This window comes from Cyprinodon tularosa, unplaced genomic scaffold, assembly GCF_016077235.1.
Source record: "Cyprinodon tularosa strain WSP-4 unplaced genomic scaffold, ASM1607723v1 ctg1370, whole genome shotgun sequence".
Classification (NCBI taxonomy): Eukaryota; Metazoa; Chordata; class Actinopteri; order Cyprinodontiformes; family Cyprinodontidae; genus Cyprinodon; species Cyprinodon tularosa.
In genome coordinates this window covers 21,033-39,913 of record NW_024038190.1, presented here as the reverse complement: position 1 = coordinate 39,913, position 18,881 = coordinate 21,033, and the positions used below count along the sequence as shown (strand labels likewise).

Genomic DNA, 18,881 nt, shown 5'->3' with positions numbered 1-18,881 from the left:
TTTCCCCTCCTGGACACTTTTAAAATGATCTTTCAGACTAACAGTTAAAATCCTTTTTCTATCTGGTTCTAACCATCAGTCCAGTTTCCCCATTATTCATTCAGTCAGAACCAATTTGGACGGAAAGGTTCTGATCCAACAACTAATCTCAGAATCGGTCTAAAATTGATCAGTGCTCTATTCTACTAAACCAGGATTGTGTTGCTTCAAAAAGCTAAAGTTTGTCAAACACTATGTGTCTATAAAACAGTACAAATGTAACATGGAATTAATGAAGTTGATTATGATTTATTTTATGATTTAAGTTTACTTATTATTTATATTATTTATGATTAATTTATCAGCTCAGTGTAGAATCATATTGACTTGTTTACCTTTGTTTGGTTTTGTTTATTTATATTTGTTAAACATGTATGATTTAATCATGTGTCTGAATGTCAACATCATGTTTTGAGACAAAGATCCCATTCTATGTCAGATTTAACAGTAAGGACTATTTAATCCTAATCCTCTTTAAATATCTTTTTTATTGTCTTGTTTTTGAAAAGTGCTTGTTTTTTTAAGATGAATAAATAAAGTGATCTTTTTATCAACATATCCTGTTTTGTTGGTTTATTTCTGCTTGAATCCATATAGCTGGCAGTAAGTTTAAACTATAATGAAAATGAACCTTATTTAACACAATTCTAACAGTTCGAAAGTTTTGAGATTTTTCAATTTATTATAATCATATATCTACATTTTTACTGATTTACATGTCTAGCTGCATGTCGTCATTCAACCGCTGGTTGTCTAGGTGGTGTCCTGAAAACAACGTGGGCTACATTAATAATTGGCAATCCTTTTGGGGAAAGCCTGGTCTGATTCGGAGAGACGGCATCCATCCCACTTTGGATGGTGCAGCTCTTCTTTCTAGGAATCTGGCCACATTTATTAGTCCTCCAAAACCCTGACCACCCAGGGTGCAGACCAGGAAGCAGAGTTGTAGTTTAACACACATCTCTGCAGCTTCTCTACTGTTACCCACTCTTTACTCATTAACATCTGAAGTCATTAACATCTGGAGTCATTAACATCAGGAGTCATTAACATCTGGAGTCATTAACTTCTGGAGTAATTAACATCAGGAATCATTAACATCTGGAGTCATTAACATCTGGAGTAATTAACATCAGGAATCATTAACATCTGGAGTCATTAACATCTGGAGTCATTAACATCTGGAGTCATTAACATCTGAAGTCATTAACATCTGGAGTAATTAACATCTGGAGTCATTAACATCTGAAGTCAATAACATCTGGAGTCAATAACATGTGGAGTCCTGCGCATATGGAGTCTTTAACATCTACAGTTGCTAACATCTGGAGTCATTAACATCTGGCGTTATTACACTTCTGGAGTCATTAACATCTGGAGTCATTAACATCTGGAGTCATTAACATCTGGCGTTATTACACTTCTGGAGTCATTAACATCTGGAGTCATTAACATTTGCCGTCATTACACTTCTGGAGGCATTAACAGCTGGAGTAATTAACATCTAGAGTCATTAACATGTGGAGTCCTGCACATATGGAGTCTTTAACATATACATTTGTTAACATCTGGAGTCATTAAAATCTGGCGTAATTACACTTCTGAAGTCATTAACATCTGGCGTTATTACACTTCTGGTGTCATTAACATCTGGCGTTATTACACTTCTGGAGTCATTAACATCTGGAGTCATTAACATCTGGCATAATTACACTTCTGGGGTCATTAACATTTGCCGTCATTACACTTCTGGAGGCATTAACAGCTGGAGTAATTAACATCTAGAGTCATTAACATGTGGAGTCCTGTGCATATGGAGTCTTTAACATCTACAGTTGTTAACATCTGGAGTCGTTAACATCTGGCGTAATTACACTTCTGAAGTCATTAACATCTGGTGTTATTACACTTCTGGAGTCATTAACATCTGGCGTAATTACACTTCTGGAGTCATTAACATCTGGCGTAATTACACTTCTGGAGTCATTAACATCTGGCGTAATTACACTTCTGGAGTCATTAACATCTGGCGTTATTACACTTCTGGAGTCATTAACATCTGGCGTAATTACACTTCTGGAGTCATTAACATCTGGCGTTATTACACTTCTGGAGTCATTAACATCTGGCGTTATTACACTTCTGGAGTCATTAACATCTGGCGTAATTACACTTCTGGAGTCATTAACATCTGGCGTAATTACACTTCTAGAGTCATTAACATCTGGTGTTATTTTTTTTTTTTTTTTTTTACAGTGTCCTGTCTGGCAAGGTGGCAATAAGAATAATTGTCTTGATGCCAAAAGGACCCCAACAGACTTTAATTTCACAAGTGTAGCGGTATCGCAATTGCCATGCTGCTCCACTTGTATCATGTATATAAATTGCTTTATTATAATTATGCAGGGAGTTTTACAGTTTATATGGACACTGCAATGTAAGTAGAGCAGAAAAACAGAAGAAGAAGAAGGAAAAGAAAAAGAAAAAAACAGGACAAAAGATGAAAGAACGAGGAGATAGGAAGGAGACAATGACAAAACATTTTCAGTCTCCTTCAACACCTGTAATGAGATGGGGAAAAAAAAAAAAAAAAAAAGAACAGCACAACCAAAAGACATGGTACGAGATATACAATAAAGCAAACACCTTGAAACTATCGCTTAAGTAATATTATTAAGTCTGACATGTACTCTGTGTTACCTGAAGATATGAATGTGGGGTTTCTGTTTGGAAGTGAATCTCAAAGTACCTGAAGCCTAGCACCTGTAGTTGTTTGTGAGGGTGAACTGGAGTCATGACTCCATCTGGCGTTATTATGCTTTTGGAGTCATTAACATCTGAAGGTATTGACATCTGGAGTTATTAATATTGGGACTCATTGACATCTATGGTGATTAACATTTAGAGTCATTAACATCTGGAGGCATAAACATACAGATTACACTTTACTGAAAGTCAACATCTCAAAAACCCAGAGTTGTGCAGCTGCGACAGAACCAGAAGCATCACTCTGCGCCAGTAGATAGAGTCCTTTAAATACTTGGGAACTGAGGTGGATTCACTCTTAACTTTCAATAATTGTACAGACCCCATTATTAAAAGGGTCCAGAGAGGTCTCCGCCTGCTGGGAAAACTGGGATTTTCACTGTTAGGAAAGAGATTTTACCTGGGGTCTAGAAATCATCACTAGAATCAGAACAACTTCTTGGTCACCTGCTCAGATCTGTTTGATGTTTGATTGAGACCTTATGAAGGAGGACTGATGATGGAGACCCTTCTAGGAAGAATATCTCTTACCAGTTTTTCATTTTATCCTAACAGCTATCCTAACTGTAGCAGATCTGTGTTCAATAATCAATACTATTCTTCTTAAGTCTGTCTCTAGGTGGACCTTTGTGTCCTGGTAGGTCCATCCTCCTTCCATGAGCAAATGTAGGGTTGATTAGAGCTCTCTGAGGTCCAGCACGTAGGACTCTTTCAAACTCCTCTCTCTCTGACCTGCTCATGCAGCCAGCATCACTTAGATCCAAGGGTGTCCTGCTCTGTAAAACAAACGCATCAACAAGCAGGTGAAATTGATCCAAAACAAAAATAGTATCATTAAATTAAAACATTGGATTCCATAAAATAAGACACATGAAATCCAAATAAAATGCTCTGATGTTTCAGGTGGTGATCTGACAAAGAGCTGACAGGACGGCTGCGATGTGAACATTAACCAGGGGGTGAAGGTCAGCTCAATGAAGGGACCACTGCTCAGAAGACCAGAGGACTTCAGGCCAGGTAGAAAGAGAAAAGAGGACATCTGATTGGAGGGTTAGAGTCCATCAGAGTTATTCATCTCTGTCACTTCAGAATGTTCTAAATAAATTAAAATCTGAATGTCACCAAATGCACCCCAAGCCTGCATTTGGTCAGAGCTTATTTCACAGTAATGATGAAAGCAGCGTGAGCCGAGAGCAGATTTGACCAGTCTCTGCTGCCCTCTGCTGGATTAATTCATGCTGACTCCTCATGATGGAGGAAGGGGAGAGAGAGAGAGAGAGAGAGAGAGAGAGAGAGAGAGAGAGAGAGAGAGAGAGAGAGAGAGAGAGAGAGAGAGAGAGAGAGAGAGAGATGTGAGTTCTTGTGTTGAGGAAGTAGCAGCTGAACCCAGCTGCAACAGTTAGACGGAGAGCTGACCGCCGCAGCATGCAGCCGCCACCCAGGAAGGTAAGCAGCCAGAGTCTGATGAAGGAGAACAGCTGCTAGAAACTCTCCTACTTTCACTCCTCTGATGTCTTCTCTGTGTCTTGGCTTCTGAACTCCAACTCTAAAGCTTTGCTATAATGATGAAGACTAAATGTTCCTCAATGCTCTCTGACTTTTCGGTCTTGGTGCCTAATTTCTCCAACTAGTTTACCATATCTTAATGAATGTATTTCTTATATTTGCTGTTTTGAGCTAAACTTTAACATTAAATTTTTTTACTGGTTTGAAAATAGGTTAATAGATTATAACAATGTCTATGTGATGGACCAATTCATTAACTACAGCTTCACTCCTTTTATTTTTGGACAGACTGAGGCAGGAAATGTTGTGGTTTGGACCCTGGGGGGCCTGAAGCCAGAAAGCCTTTAAATAATCAATCAGTTTGTAGTTGACAGCCACATTATCCAGGTAGAGTCAAGAGGGAAGCAAGTCTTCTCTCAGCCCGTCCTCCATAAGGCAGGTTTATACCCCTGACATTTCTGAAGAACACCTTTTCTCTCAGGTTTTTAATACTTGGTGATTTCCCTAATGTATGGTTAGGTATGGTAGAGCATCTGAGATGATGTGAGCTTGTGTCTCCTCTTATATCTGAGAGAACCTCAGTAGTGAACCTCTAAAGAAGCAAAGCTATCCAATAAAACTCCCTGGGAGTCTTCTGGACCATCAGAAACGGATCCTTATCTGGTCTTTCAGGAAGACACATGAACAACCAGCAGATACCAACTCAGTCGTCCTCCGGGATCCTTGTTTTCCTTCATAACCATCCCAGTGGGTATAAATGTCAGAGATCCAGACAGAGACTGAAGCCGTGGTTCTCAAACTGTGGGGAAGAGTTACAAGCAACACCTTAGTCATTTTTGTCAACCAGGTATTGTGGCAATAAAGGTCTGAGATGACATCAGAGATAGATCTGCTAAATGGGACGACGGCAGAGTTTGTTGGACAGGATCGTCACGGTAACGGATGGAGGACGAGTGGCTTAGCTACGGACACCAGTCAATGACCACAATAAATGGAAAATGTCTTTAGAATAAACAGTTTGATAATATATGATCTATTTTAGGTCTATGTGTTTGATTTAGATAAGTTTCTAACCGCAACCTCTTCCTGCAGGCAGGGAGCATCAATAAACAGCAGTCAGTCTTTTCTTTTCACTGTTAGAATGTTTCAGGTTACAGACTTTTGCACAGCTACTGTTGTTTAGTTTGAACAGTTCCATCTCTTAGAAATTGATGCTATAGAATGTTTTTTAAATGTAAGGGACTCAAAGGGCCATTTTCAGAGCGACAGCTTTGGTGCATCGAGAGAGAAAACAGTAAAAGGTGGAAGCTTCAGGTTTTCCATCCGTCTTTCTGAAACGATGCTTTGCCTCAACCACAGTCTCTGCTCCAACACAGGGAACTCACTCAATGAATTCATTCATTAATGGGACGCATCATCACCCTGTAGAGCTTCGTTCCTACATGCAGCTTCATCCTACGCCTTCCGTAAACTCCTGCCTTTCTGGCGGGATCCTCATGCTGAGCTCGGCTAACAGGCATGCAGAGAAACGTATTTCAGAGTGAGTCCAGAGGAGGACGAGCTCCTGGAAACGTCCTGCTCTCTCTGAGCAGAGCCACAGCAAACAGACTCTCTCTCACTACAGCAGAAGCTGCATGCATCCTTTTTTTATTAGAATTTGTGCAACTAACATAGAAATTTATTTACAAGCCCATATTTAGTCTGCTGCTCCTCACTTAGGAGATATTTAAAGCAAATGTAAAAGTATTTGCATCGGGTTAAACTTGCAGGAAAAGGAAGTTACACGAATAAACAAGAGTAACATACAAATATAGCTGTAGTTGGTAAATGAATAAGCCGCAGAAAATAAGATAAATGAGTGAAATAAAAACAAAACTAAAAATAAGTAAAAATCACAGAGAAATATAAAGTTAGAAAAAAAGAGAATTAGAATTAGGATTAGTATGGCCATGGCAGGTCTTTCTGAAGTTTGGTGTCAATCCGAGCAGCACCATCTCAGGATCTTTGACTTTTCTAACTGCCTCAAAAATGTCACATTTTTCTCAATTTAAGGCATTTCCAAAGTATACGAGTAAGCTTATGAAAATGTGGCCCAAAACTTCTCCAGCATTTATCTGATTGTAACGTTCTCATGTTGGATCTGACCGCTGGAGTCCTATAGAATCCCATTATTACCTGAATTCCCACCATGTATTAGTTAGTGACTGGATGTGCTGCAGTGAATATTTCCTCCCACCTGTCCTGCTTTATGTCTATATTTATTTCACTCTCACATGTTTCTTTAGTCTCTAGAATTCATATCTATAAATAGCTTGTAAACATGACTGATGATTTTCTTATTTTCTGTTTCCAATTTTATCAAGAATTCTTGGATGGGGTGGGCTCTAAGATTTTAGTCCCATCTCTGTGTTTTGTTACAAAGTCCCTTAGTGATAAATATCTGAACAAACCTGTATTGGGGAGTGTGAATTCTGTTCTTAATTGTTCAAAGACTTAAAGCACCTTCTGAGGGCTGTGATTCTGAGGGGAAGGAGCTGGAGTATCGATCGGTGATGGTGAACATTGTGGACTGGTGTGAGAAGAACCACCTGTGTCTGAACACTAGGAAGACCAAGGAGATGGTGATGGATTTCAGGAGAAGACCACCATGATGGGCAGCTGAAGTATTTGACCTCTGGTGTTTTGATTGCGTTTGTAATCAACTTGTCTAATTTATCAAATGTGGATTTAGTAAATTCATTCATTTGTATACATTCGACGCTGCCTTTCATGGATAAGCGAAGTGTCGACCATCTGTCCAGCTTCTCTCCAATGTTTTGTGTTTAAGGTTCTGTAATCCACATCCAGTAGGTTTTCTAACAGTGGGGGATTCTGATGCCCTGATATTTACTTCCATCTTTGGGCCATTTGAAACCAACTTGACTGTGTGGGAGATTGTATTACCCATGTCCATGGTTCCGCCAGATACAGAAGTACAAAATCCACATATATTGATATTTGTGTTGTTCTCCATTTTGATTCTGATTACTCTGCTTCTGTCTCCTTGAACCCCAGTAAGCCTCGGCAGATGGCCGCTCACACTGAGCCTGGTTCTGCTGGAGGTTTCTTCCTGTTAAAAGGGAGTTTTTCCTCTCCACCGTCGCTACAAGCATGCTTAGTGGGAGGGATTGCTGAAGAGTCAATGAGTCGATGCAATCAGCTGGTTTTCCTTAGATAGAAAACTTTGAATCAATGTGACTGGATGATCTGGTGAACTGGAAAGTGCCTTGAGATGACATGATGTGAATTGGAGCTATAGAAATAAACTGAATAGAATATAATATAAATCCTAATGTTATTATCATCCCTCATAAGCTCTGCCCATGGTACAATACTCAGTACACATCCTTTTGAACTTAGACCCAGAGTTTATAGATGTCATCAGACTATTACCTATCATGTCATCATGAGCAGTGCGTCTCTGCTGGTTCTCCGGTTCAATAACTGACACCTTCTCTGAACGACGGTGTGACGGGTTAATGGCCTCTTCCTGGTGGATGGCTTCTGCTTGAAAACTCTTCTGCTTTTGTCTCACTTATCTTACTCAGAATGATGAGGTCAGCTTTATACCTGTTTATACACTCTTTGAGCTGTGTCATGGTAAGCAGGATGTTTGACGACAGAGCAAATGACGCTGGTTAAGTCACAGAGGAAGGGCCCTAAAAGCATCGGATACTTTCTGCTTTCTTCTTATTCCTGAGAAAACATAAACATGTTTGATTTTCTCCCAACCGACCAATCGCTCAGGGCACAAAGAAAGATTCTTCTTCTTCTTCCTCTCAGATGTAAACACAGAAGCATGGCGGGGGTGCAATGAGTAAAATGGAGTTCTTTCTGTAAAATTGTTTTTAAGGCTTTCAGCACAAAATCGCACAAATTGCCAAGGCAGCGCGTTTCACTCTAGTGAGCTTCATATTCCTTTTCTATTTGTTCGGCTTCCAGATAGACGAGTCAGAGGAGCTCCATCTCACTGAGGAGCTGAGTCTGACATGCTTTTTAGTCATGCAGTGTGAGCAGGTAGATGGCATCAGAGCATCGAGCGGAACATAAATTGTGAGCAGTGAACTCACACCGTACGACTTATCCCTGCGGTTAGTCGTACGGTGTGAGCTGTAGCTGGGTGCAACGATTGAAAAAAATCGCACAGGGTATGCTGAGCTTTATGATCTCTGAGATTTCTACCTTTGTAGCAGTTTATACATTGCACGTATTGGACCTGCTGTTTGACCACGCCCCTTTTCTTTCCCATTGGATATGTCTACGTATTGACACACTACTGACGTGTGTTATAGGGGTCAGTATTGGCCAGGATGTTGCGATACGATAAGTATGATGATACTGGGGTCACAATACGATATACATTGCAATATTATATCCATCCATTTTCTCCAGTTTCTTCCATCAGCTGTGAGATCGCTGCTTAACCCCAGCGCTCTATGTGTCTGAGCAGCTGAAGCAGCGCGTCGGGTGCGTTTAACGCAGGGAGAGAGACACAGCGCTGATGATCACTGCTCTTAAACAGTTTATTGACGCCTAAATTAACTTAAAATGCAGAAATCTGCCGGCAGAATATGCAGTTTGGATTATTTAGATGAAAAACACCTACCAGCTGCCGCGGTGAACCGCTGCTGATGAAGGGATCCATACTGTCGGCGCATCCCTGGTATGTGGGGGTCTGAGCGGCTCCGACAGAAAAAATATTGAAGGCAGGATAATAATCTGAATGATCTGACTGCACTGAATACGTTTTCAGGTGTATTTTCTCACTTAAACCCATATTAAAACTACAACTGCAAGGCAGAGAAAGGATAGTGAAGCTCCGCCCAACGCGCCTCAGACACACTTTTGCACCGCACAGCCAGAGCAGCAAAGCTGCTTCAGCCACGCGTCAGAACTAACTGGTACAAGCAGTAAAAATGAAGCAGCAGACGCGATTTTGCTGCTTTTGCTGCGTGAACGTAGCATAACTGCACAAAGATTGCCACTGCGCTAGCAACAAGAATGCTTTTAACTGGGGGCGTGTAGCAGTTCTCGCCGTAAAGCAAGACTGACTCTCTCGAGACTTCTGAGCCTGTGGGTGCGGGTCGGTGCTCCTGCAATTGCAAGTGCGGTATTTCCCCCACAGACCACCAGGGCGGCCGAGAATACCTTTGTTCAACCTGAAATGACTCATTTAATCATCCATAACGTTATGGAACACATTAATTAACTGAAAAATGTTGCATAGTGTGCCTTTAAGTGATCATGTTGTTTGTTGGGTTTGAATTTGATAGAAGGATAAGGAAAAAATTCAAACTTTCTACTAGTGTTGCACCGATACCGATACCAGTATCGGACGGGGCCCCGATACTGCCCTAAAATGGTGGTATCGGTATCGGTGAGTACCAACAAATAGGGCACCGATACCATTTTGAGAGTCATAAGATTATTCAGCTATTATCACCCACTCCTGGTAGGCAAGAAAAAGTTCTACTGGATTCACTTTGTATTAGATTTTTTCCTGCTTCACAAAGGTAGGCAGCAGCTTAACAAAGCCATGATGGCAATTATTTTACATTATTATGGTATTGGTATCGGCCAATACTGCACAGCCAGGTATCGGGTATCGGTATCAGGGCCAAAAAATGGCATCGGCGCAACACTACTCTCTACTAAACAATGTTCTGGGTCCATCGGGTCAGGGACCTGCACGGCGTGTGAGGGAGGTGGGCCAGTACTGGTTCAGCAGAGAGAACCGTCATTTTCCTTCCATGTTCTACATGCAGACAAGAAGAAAAAGGAGATCTGAGGTTTTCTTTCGGTCATTCAATCCTTTATTCAGTTCAAACCCAGGCTGATGCAGGAAGTACTTTCTGGGTTTTGCTGGGTATTTACCAGGTAAACCAAAACCCACATAAAAGCAAAACTGACTCAAGGCCCAGACCAAAGTACCAAAGCTCTGCACAGAACAAAAATGGCTGCTGACAAGAAGAGGATTTCAATTTAAATTCAGTTCAGTTTCCCTCTTCAGCAATCCCTCACACTAAGCATGCTTGTAGCAACAGTGGAGAGGAAAAACTCCCTTTGAACAGGAAGAAACCTCCAGTAGAACAGGCTCAGTTTGAGTGGGAACAAGTCTATGAGAAGCTCTTGTAGCATCAAAGCAGCTGTTCTGCTTTTATTGGTTCTCCCAGGGAAGGACTTTAGCTGTTCACCATTCCTGGAGCAGATATGTGATTATAGAGATGTTAGGTTTTAGCTGAGATGTCCTCACTCTGTCATTGGTGTCACAGCAGCAGCAGAAGGAGAGTCAGGCCGTACTCAGCCACAGCTATGGAGCTAAGAGTCTTCCATAATTCTGCTCCTGTTTGCAGGTAAAGGAAAGCCAGCAGCTCAAAGTGCTGTTCTCAGAGCAGCTCAGCAAACTGCAGAGCAAACAGCAGCAGGACACCGAGCTGCTGGAGGAGATCAGGTGGGGAGCCGCTCTCCTCCTGATGCCCCCTGCTGGGCTGACGATCCATAACCTGATTGTGTTTGATTTCCCCAGGTCCTTCAGCAAGCAGAGAGCAGCTATAGAGAAGGAGTACGGTCAGGTGAGAACATCTATTTCAGGGCACTTGTTACCGGAACCTTCCATGGTTTTCCACTAACAGCCTCACTAATTCCATTACTTGGCTCTTCTCTCTTCCCGTCCTCCTGGGGCTTTGCTGTTTCGCTTTATTTTGATGTTTGTTATTCTTTTCTTTTCTTACTCGCTGTGATCACCTTCTGCTTTTTTAACTCTGTCTGTTTGTTCATGGGGTGAGATGGTTGTGGGAGACGAAGGGTGAGGGGGGCCAGAGGCTGTCTGGGGAGAAGATTGTTGGGATGAGGATCCAGAGGTCCGGTTGGGAGCGCTCCGACAGAAGGAGCCACAGAAATACATCTACCTTCTGATCACCTGAAGTTCTAGTTCCAAATATCTATAAAAAAAAAAAACTTTCTCAATTATGCCTGTTTTTAGCATAAACCTCAGCTGCTCCCCAAAAGTTAAGGGAAATATTTTCTGTTTGTGTTTAACTGTGGATTCAAGAGGATGAGTTTTATCTAGCACATTAGAAGAAGAGCTTTGGGTCATTCATAAAGAACCTGATTCCTGACATCAAGCCTGAGACATAACCTCCAGCTTCAGATGGAGATCTGCCCTGCAGCCTGCCGGTCATAGAATACAGTCTGTAAGGTTGTTTTCTATGTTTTTAGCTAACTGAATTCGACCTCTCTTCAGTCCATATGCTGACATTTATTTCACTTCTTTAAAACATCTAAGATTTCAAAGCATGTCTCAGCTCATCTTCCTCCACCACAGAGAAGAAGGTCTACCAGATGGACGGATATACTAGATGGATAGATCTACCAGATGGACGGATCTACCAGATGTTTATGGATCATCTCTGGGCAGAGGAACAGCTGTTTTCCTGCAGAGATAAAAAGCTGGGATCTTCTGGGCTGTTGTCTGTAAATCTCCACAGTAGATGGATTATTAAGGGTTAGATGGACGGTGTTGGTGGGACCAGCAGAGTCGGTGGAGAAGGTCAGAACCAAGCAGAGATCTACGGCGTTACGCCGGAACATCTGTCTTTTCCAGCTGTTGGTATCTGAACTACTGCACCTGCACTCTGGACCATCATGGTTGCAGAGAAGCTCTGTGGCTTTATGGCCCCGCCTCTGTGCTGTGATTGGTCCGTTCTGTTGCAGACCGGAGGAGTGGAGCCTGACTTGTTTTTAGTCAGTCTGACAGATGTTTCTGTTTCTGTTCTTTCTCAACTGCAGCAGAATCTACAAAAGCTCAATATCAGTTTCTACGAGGAATTTTATTCCCCAGATTCCTCCTCCTGCTCCTCCTTTTCCTCAACCTTCTCCCGTTCTTCCTGCTCCTACTGATCCTCCTTCTGCTCCCCCTCATCCTCATGAGGCTCCTCCTGTTCCTCGACCTCCTCCTGTTTCTCCTGCACCTCCACTTCCTCCTCCTCCTCCGCTTCCTCCTTAATTTCCTGCTCCTCCTTCTCCTTCTCCTGCTCATTCCTTGCCAACAACTTGTTCATTTTTTAGTGTTGGTGTGTTTATTCTATAAAAGCAATAATCTCCTCTAATCTGTGGGTTACTGGGATTTATCAATGGTGGACGGGGTTATTGCTTAATTTATCAATCAATCAATCTTTACTGTCAACTACAGTTTACATTGCAATCAAAATTTCAGTTTCAGTACAAACTATTCATCACAATACATCAAATACATTGGGGTGGGGGGGCTGAGAGGGGGAACGGATTTACTGAGAACATGCGTGCCGCAGAACGCTGCTAGTAGCGCATTCTTATGCCGTCCCAGGTCCCAGCGCTGCCTTCATCTCTGTGGAAAGATAGGAGCCACATTGGTGAAGAAAGCAGAGGGTCACATCAGAGGCGGAGTCACATGAAGTCAATCTGACATTTGAAACATTAGTTGTGGTTGTATGATGAGTGCGTTAAATTTTTCCGTGAACGCTGACCACGGGCTATTATTCTCAATGAGATGGAAGTTTATCAACAGTCACTGAGCGCATCTACAGATGTTTGCGGGTAGGGCCCTTTCACCGTAACATCCAGGGGAGACTAGATAAGGGGGGGGGGGGGGCGAATCCAGAATAACAATTATTGTTTTGAGAGCAGGCTGCACAGGAATTTCCTTCAGCCTTGACGCTTTTTCTTACTGGCTCTTTCGTGGTGAGACTAATGTTCCAAATTTCCTGGGCTTTTCCGCCTTGAAGCGAGCGTGTACATGCAAGATATTATTCTATCTCACCTTTGACTACAACCACCGCAGCCAGCCTGCGTTCAATCGCACCTAGCATGCAGGTCATCTCCCGGTCCTACTCGTTCACAGCCTTTGTGAGGGCATCAACCGCTGCCGACAGCTTGATCAATGCCCAAATTGCCACAGACATCCTCTGTAATTGTAGATGCATCAGCTATCCTCCAAATCCAACAGGAGAAATCCAAGCATCAAAAAACAAAAAAAATTGGTGCATCTTCGATATCCTCAACTGACAGCGTTGTAAAACACACCATCCTCCAAGCCTTTCAGGTGTATCCCACGAAGTATGTCCCGGGAAAACAGGACCGGTCCACTTTTTTCCTAGCCTGGGTGCCAGTCCGAACTTAGTCCCGCCCACAAGGTTTGAGTTCGGGGAAGTTCGGTCTGGCTCTGCTCCATAGTAGCGCGAGTATTATTGCCCACTGTCAGGCGATCCAATCAAATTGTCAGGGCGGGCTTTATACGATGATGGACAGATGATCAAGAGTAACGTAATCAACCACGTGACCAAAGCGCGCTTGGGTGACAACAATAATGGCTGCCGCTGGAGAGTTGAGGTGAGTAGATTCTGCTATTAGGTCTGTTCTAGAAGATATCGACAGCAAATTAATTTTAAAAGAGGAACAGAGAAACGCGATCAAGCCTCATCTTCTTATTATAGGCGTGAAACTGCACGCTTTGATTTTTGTGGACAACAACTATGCCTCGCTTAACATACGTCACGCACTCCGTTGCTCTTATTGGTTGTAGGTCTATCCAATTGAGTGCAGAGGCATTTTTTTTCCTGGTTGGTTCAAAACACCCCCCATAATCACAGCTCAATGGAGCAGCATCAGACTCATATTCTGACTAGAATTGAGTCGGACTACGCCAGGCTACTTTTTTCCCGTCTTCCAGTAGAGAAAATTTGATCAATTGCATTAAAGACCAGCTGACCAGATCCACTGTTTGATTTTGTGTGATAGGAAGAGAGAGCTCAGAAAATACAAGACACAGCAAAGCAGGGACAGAGCAGGAACAAGAGGAACAGGAGCAGCAGGAAAATGCGACCGCCTCCTTGAAGAGTCAGAACAGAAGAGATTTAGCTTCTTCTGGAAGATAAATGAATAGAGAATAATGAATGTCTTTGTGTTGAACAAACCTTCAGGCTCTTCAGAGGTTGGCTGTCCAGTTCCAAAAGAAGGATTGGCAGAGAGGGAATATGGACGCCGTGGTTACTGGGTGACTAACCCCCCGATGCAGATCTTCCTGACCACCATGAACGCACCACGAGTCTACATTAATGCTGCTGCTGTTGCCTTCAGGAGTGTGTTTGCTGTATGGAGATCCGTGGTGGACGCCGCCGCTCAGGCTGCAGCCTCTCGACTTGCTGCGGCAGAGGAATACCGCAGACTTACTGGACAAACCTCCAAAAGTATTCACAATGCCAAGGAAACTGGGGCCAAAAGAGTGAGGCGCCACACACTGAGGGATCCTCTGAAATATGCCCTGAGTGATTAACAAATGGCAACTTTCAGGGCCTGGAGAGACTGCAGAAGGTGCAGGGGGAGGTGGTGGAGGCCCTACGGGAGCTGCAAACGGTCAAGAAGAGCTACATCCATCTGAGCAATGTTGCCAGTGTAGCTAGAGAGAAAGCAGCTGAGGCACAGAGCAGGTGGGTGACCTGACCTCCACCTTATCACATACACCTGTTCTCTGATCTTCTCATGTCCACATCTGGAAACTCTAAACGTGTAAAAATTAAACACAGTCAATGAACAAAGCTGCTATTTGGAATGAAAGCCCATGAAGGAGCAACCAGAGGAGGCCTTAGGGAGAGCTCAGCAGGCAAATCTCAGAGGAGGAGAGGGGGGAACACTGGGGAGTAGTGGTAGGATCATTACCATTAGGCAATACTAGGCAGCTGCCTAGGGCCCCAAGTTCCAGGGGGCCCCATAAAACTCTGTTTCCATGTATGGTTAATACAACTATTCCTTATTTTTGAACATTAATTATGTTTTTTTATAAAAATCCTTTGGCTAAAATGCCATCAGAACGCTGATAATAATAAGTGTGTCTCAGCCCCCCCTTCAGTGTCCACCATATTGGATCAGTCCATTTGCTGCACATGTTCAGAAAGGTCCAAACAGACAGCAGCAAACTATTTCAAAACAAACCATGCAAAGAGCAGTGTTGCCAACTTAGCGCTTTAGTCGCTATATTTAGCCACTTTTCAGACCCCTCTAGAACTTTGATTTCTAGAAAGCTCCTAGCGCCAGATCTAGAGACTTTTTTCTGCTACAGGAGACTTTGGAGATAACATCTAAAAGCAGCGAACTCTGCTCTCCAGAGCGAGTAGATTGGTAACCCCGCCTCCTGCTCTCCTCTATCTTGTCTGCTGTCATGATTCATGCAGCTATTATTTCATCCAAATGAAAAATGGAGAACAGAGAAGCAGATCATGGCTTGTCTACAGTGAAAAGAAGGACTGGGTTATTTACTTTGGCCTTTTTGGAAACACAGGAAGGAGCAATCAGCTAAGTGAGCTTAGTGCTTGGAAAAAATCTTTCATTCCTTTAGAGACAGCATGAAAAGTCAGCTGAGTACAAAACATAGAGAGGAAAACAAGAAGGAAAGGGACAAGAAGAGAGGGACACAACCTAGAACAGATAATGGATGTCTATTCTATTAACATTTCTCTATCTGTAGAATGGATCTGTTCTATGTTTTCTCCATTCAGAGGGCCCCCTGCCTGTCTTTGCCTAGGGCCCCACATTTCCTAAATAGGCCTCTGGGTGGCATAACCAGCTGGATGGGTGGAAATGATAGAAGAAGTGGAAGCAGCGGAAACAGATTTACCTGGAGGGCTGTACCTCAGCCTCAGGATCTGGATTCATCTTTTCCATTGTTTTATATTTTTCTGCTGTTTTTTTTTCACATATCTTCTCCTTTCATTGCTTTTTTTTCCAAGGTTTATGATTTTCTATCCTGGAAGTTATTCATGTTTTTTTGGTCAGATCATGTCTTTGTAGACCTTCCTTCTCCTGCTGCCTTCCTTTGAGGAGAACCTTTCAGACAGGCTGTGTTTTGTTTCCACCATGCAGCGTTGCTCAGCAGCTCCTCACCATCCATATATGGTAGCCCCTTCCTGTTTCTATCTGGCATGGAGGCTAGATTTTGTTGATATTTCATCTACTCAGTCTTACAGTCTGTCAGTAAATTGTAGAAGATGGAGATGTTTCCTCACAAAAACTGTAGCTGAAACTATCGTCTCCTTTAAGCTTCCGGACTGATGCGTTCCTTTATCATTTCTAATATTTCACATAATTAGTGTCATTATTCTGTTGTTTCAGGATTGTTTGTGACATGTTTTTAATTTTGCCATCTTGCAGACCTAGAAAGAGTGAACATGGGATATTCCACTTCAGACCAGGTCTTCATAAGATGACAGTGAAGGTATGAGTCTGGATTGACCAATCAGAGACGGTTATCTGGTCCATGGAAACATTGGCCTTTTCATTAATCAGTTATAGTTCTGGACTTCTGGATTTTCATCTAATTTAGTGTTTTTTCTTTCTGAATTTGGCCAAAATAGCACAAAAAAATCCACAGACCCAGAATAGCATTTATCTAAAGGGAATTATCAAACCCGTGTTAGGTAGGAAACTCATCTCGCTGTAGAATCACCTGTAGTGAATAGTTAAAAGGTAAAGGCGTGACTGTTTGCTGATGTCTGTGCAGCTCAATGCCAGGATGATGGAGTGTGAGCAGCGTTTGAACGAAGCTCGGAATGAGTATCTGCTGACACTGGCAGCGGTCAACGCACATCAGCAGCATTACCACGCTCACGACCTTCCACTCCTGATGCAGGTGAGACACACCTGGTTCCAGGAAGCACGGGGCAGATGAGCGTCCCTCTTCTCACATTCGATGAATGAAACCCGGCTCCTTCCTCTGGCCTCCTCCCCAGCAAATGGACGGGGAAGTTTACGATGATTTGAGGCACCACTTCGCCCGCCTGTGTGGGACAGAGATGGACGCCTGTCTGGCGACGCACGAGCCATTCAGCAGGATCTGGGATTGTGTTGCTAAGGTCTGTAGGCTCCTGACCACGGGTCAGACCCCTCCATCCTAAACACGTCAGTACAAACAGACACTGAAGAGGCAACCAGTGCTATAAAACCTTATTTAAGCTTCAGCTGGTTTGTTTGGATCAGAATTACTTACTGCTCTCATTGGCTCCGCCTCTGCCCTCCTCCTGTTGCTTTCTGTAAACAATGGCCGCCATGTCTCCATAGAAACCAGGGTAAGGTCAGGCGCTAACCCTTTCCACGCCAAGGTTTTGATCTATTTAACCCTGACAGGAAGAGGAGCTGTCCCTCTGACGCAGCGTACGCACAACTTGAAAACAGGGGAAACTTGAAACACAGAGGCTGCATTGTGGCTTTGAAGCCAGATTGCATCATGGTTCCCGTCAAACATTTAATTTCACTCAAACTTTAATCACAGACTGACCTCAGAGTGACATATGCTTGAATTTGGGAGCCTTGACTATACCATAGGATTGGTCTTTTAAGCCGTAGTTAATCTGAACTCAGCACAGATGAAATCTTTTCCCTCCCCGGTTGTCACAAGGTGAGTTTCACCACAGAAATGATCACAAGCTGTGATTCATTCACACCAGCAGCATTCATATACTGCCGTGATACTGTGCTGCATGATGGAGGCACTGGCTCCACTGGAGGACGCTGAAAATGGTGAGATTAGATTAAATAAAATTAGATCACATCAGATTAGACTGGATTAGATTAGATTAGATCAAATACGTTTACAGTAGACTAGATCTTAGATAAGATTAGATCACATTAGATTAGATTAGATAAAATAAAATAAGATTACATCAGATTAGACTAGATTAGATTATATCAGATTAGATTGAATTCGATCAGATTCGATTAGATTATCAGATAAGATTACATCAGATTAGACTGGATTAGATTATATCAGATTAGATTACATCAGATTAGACTGGATTAGATTAGATTAGATTAGATTAGGTCAAATATGTTTACAGTAGATTAGAACAGATCAGATTAGATTTGATCACATTAATTACATTATATTAGATTAGATTAAATCACATCTGATTAGATTAGATAAAATAAGATTACATCAGATTAGACTGGATTATATAAAATCAGATTAGATTGAATTCAATCAGATTCGATCAGATTATATCAGATAAGATTACATCAGATTAGACTGGATTACGTTATATCAGATTAGATTACATCAGATTAGACTGGATTAGATTATATCAGATAAGATTACATCAGATTAGACTGGATTAGATTATATCAGATAAGATTACATCAGATTAGACTGGATTAGATTAGATCAAATACGTTTACAGTAGACTAGATTAGATCAGATTAGATTAGATTATATCAGATTAGATTACATCAGATTAGACTGGATTAGATTATATCAGATAAGATTACATCAGATTAGACTGGATTAGATTATATCAGATAAGATTACATCAGATTAGACTGGATTAGATTAGATCAAATACGTTTACAGTAGACTAGATTAGATCAGATCAGATTTGATTAGATTATATCAGATTAGATTACATCAGATTAGGATGGATAAGATTAGATTAGATAAAACTAAATAAGATTATATTGGATTCGATCAAATTAGATCAGATCAGATGTTGAAAGTTGAGGCATCCCGAATA

The 18,881-nt window shown here is 42.1% G+C and overlaps 1 protein-coding gene across 1 annotated transcript in view; it reads left to right on the top strand.

Moving 5' to 3' along the window:
* The first annotated feature begins 4,174 nt into the window (after window positions 1–4,174).
* Window positions 4,175–18,881, top strand: part of LOC119778715 (F-BAR and double SH3 domains protein 1-like) — a 30,497-nt gene continuing 15,790 nt past the window's right edge. The window contains exons 1-9 of the mRNA XM_038278064.1: window positions 4,175–4,251; window positions 10,704–10,801; window positions 10,877–10,922; window positions 14,307–14,380; window positions 14,464–14,608; window positions 14,677–14,813; window positions 16,531–16,594; window positions 16,880–17,008; window positions 17,109–17,231. Of these exons, the coding sequence (XP_038133992.1) occupies window positions 4,231–4,251; window positions 10,704–10,801; window positions 10,877–10,922; window positions 14,307–14,380; window positions 14,464–14,608; window positions 14,677–14,813; window positions 16,531–16,594; window positions 16,880–17,008; window positions 17,109–17,231 (837 nt within the window). The 5' untranslated portion in view covers window positions 4,175–4,230. The remainder of the gene's footprint in view (window positions 4,252–10,703; window positions 10,802–10,876; window positions 10,923–14,306; window positions 14,381–14,463; window positions 14,609–14,676; window positions 14,814–16,530; window positions 16,595–16,879; window positions 17,009–17,108; window positions 17,232–18,881) is intronic.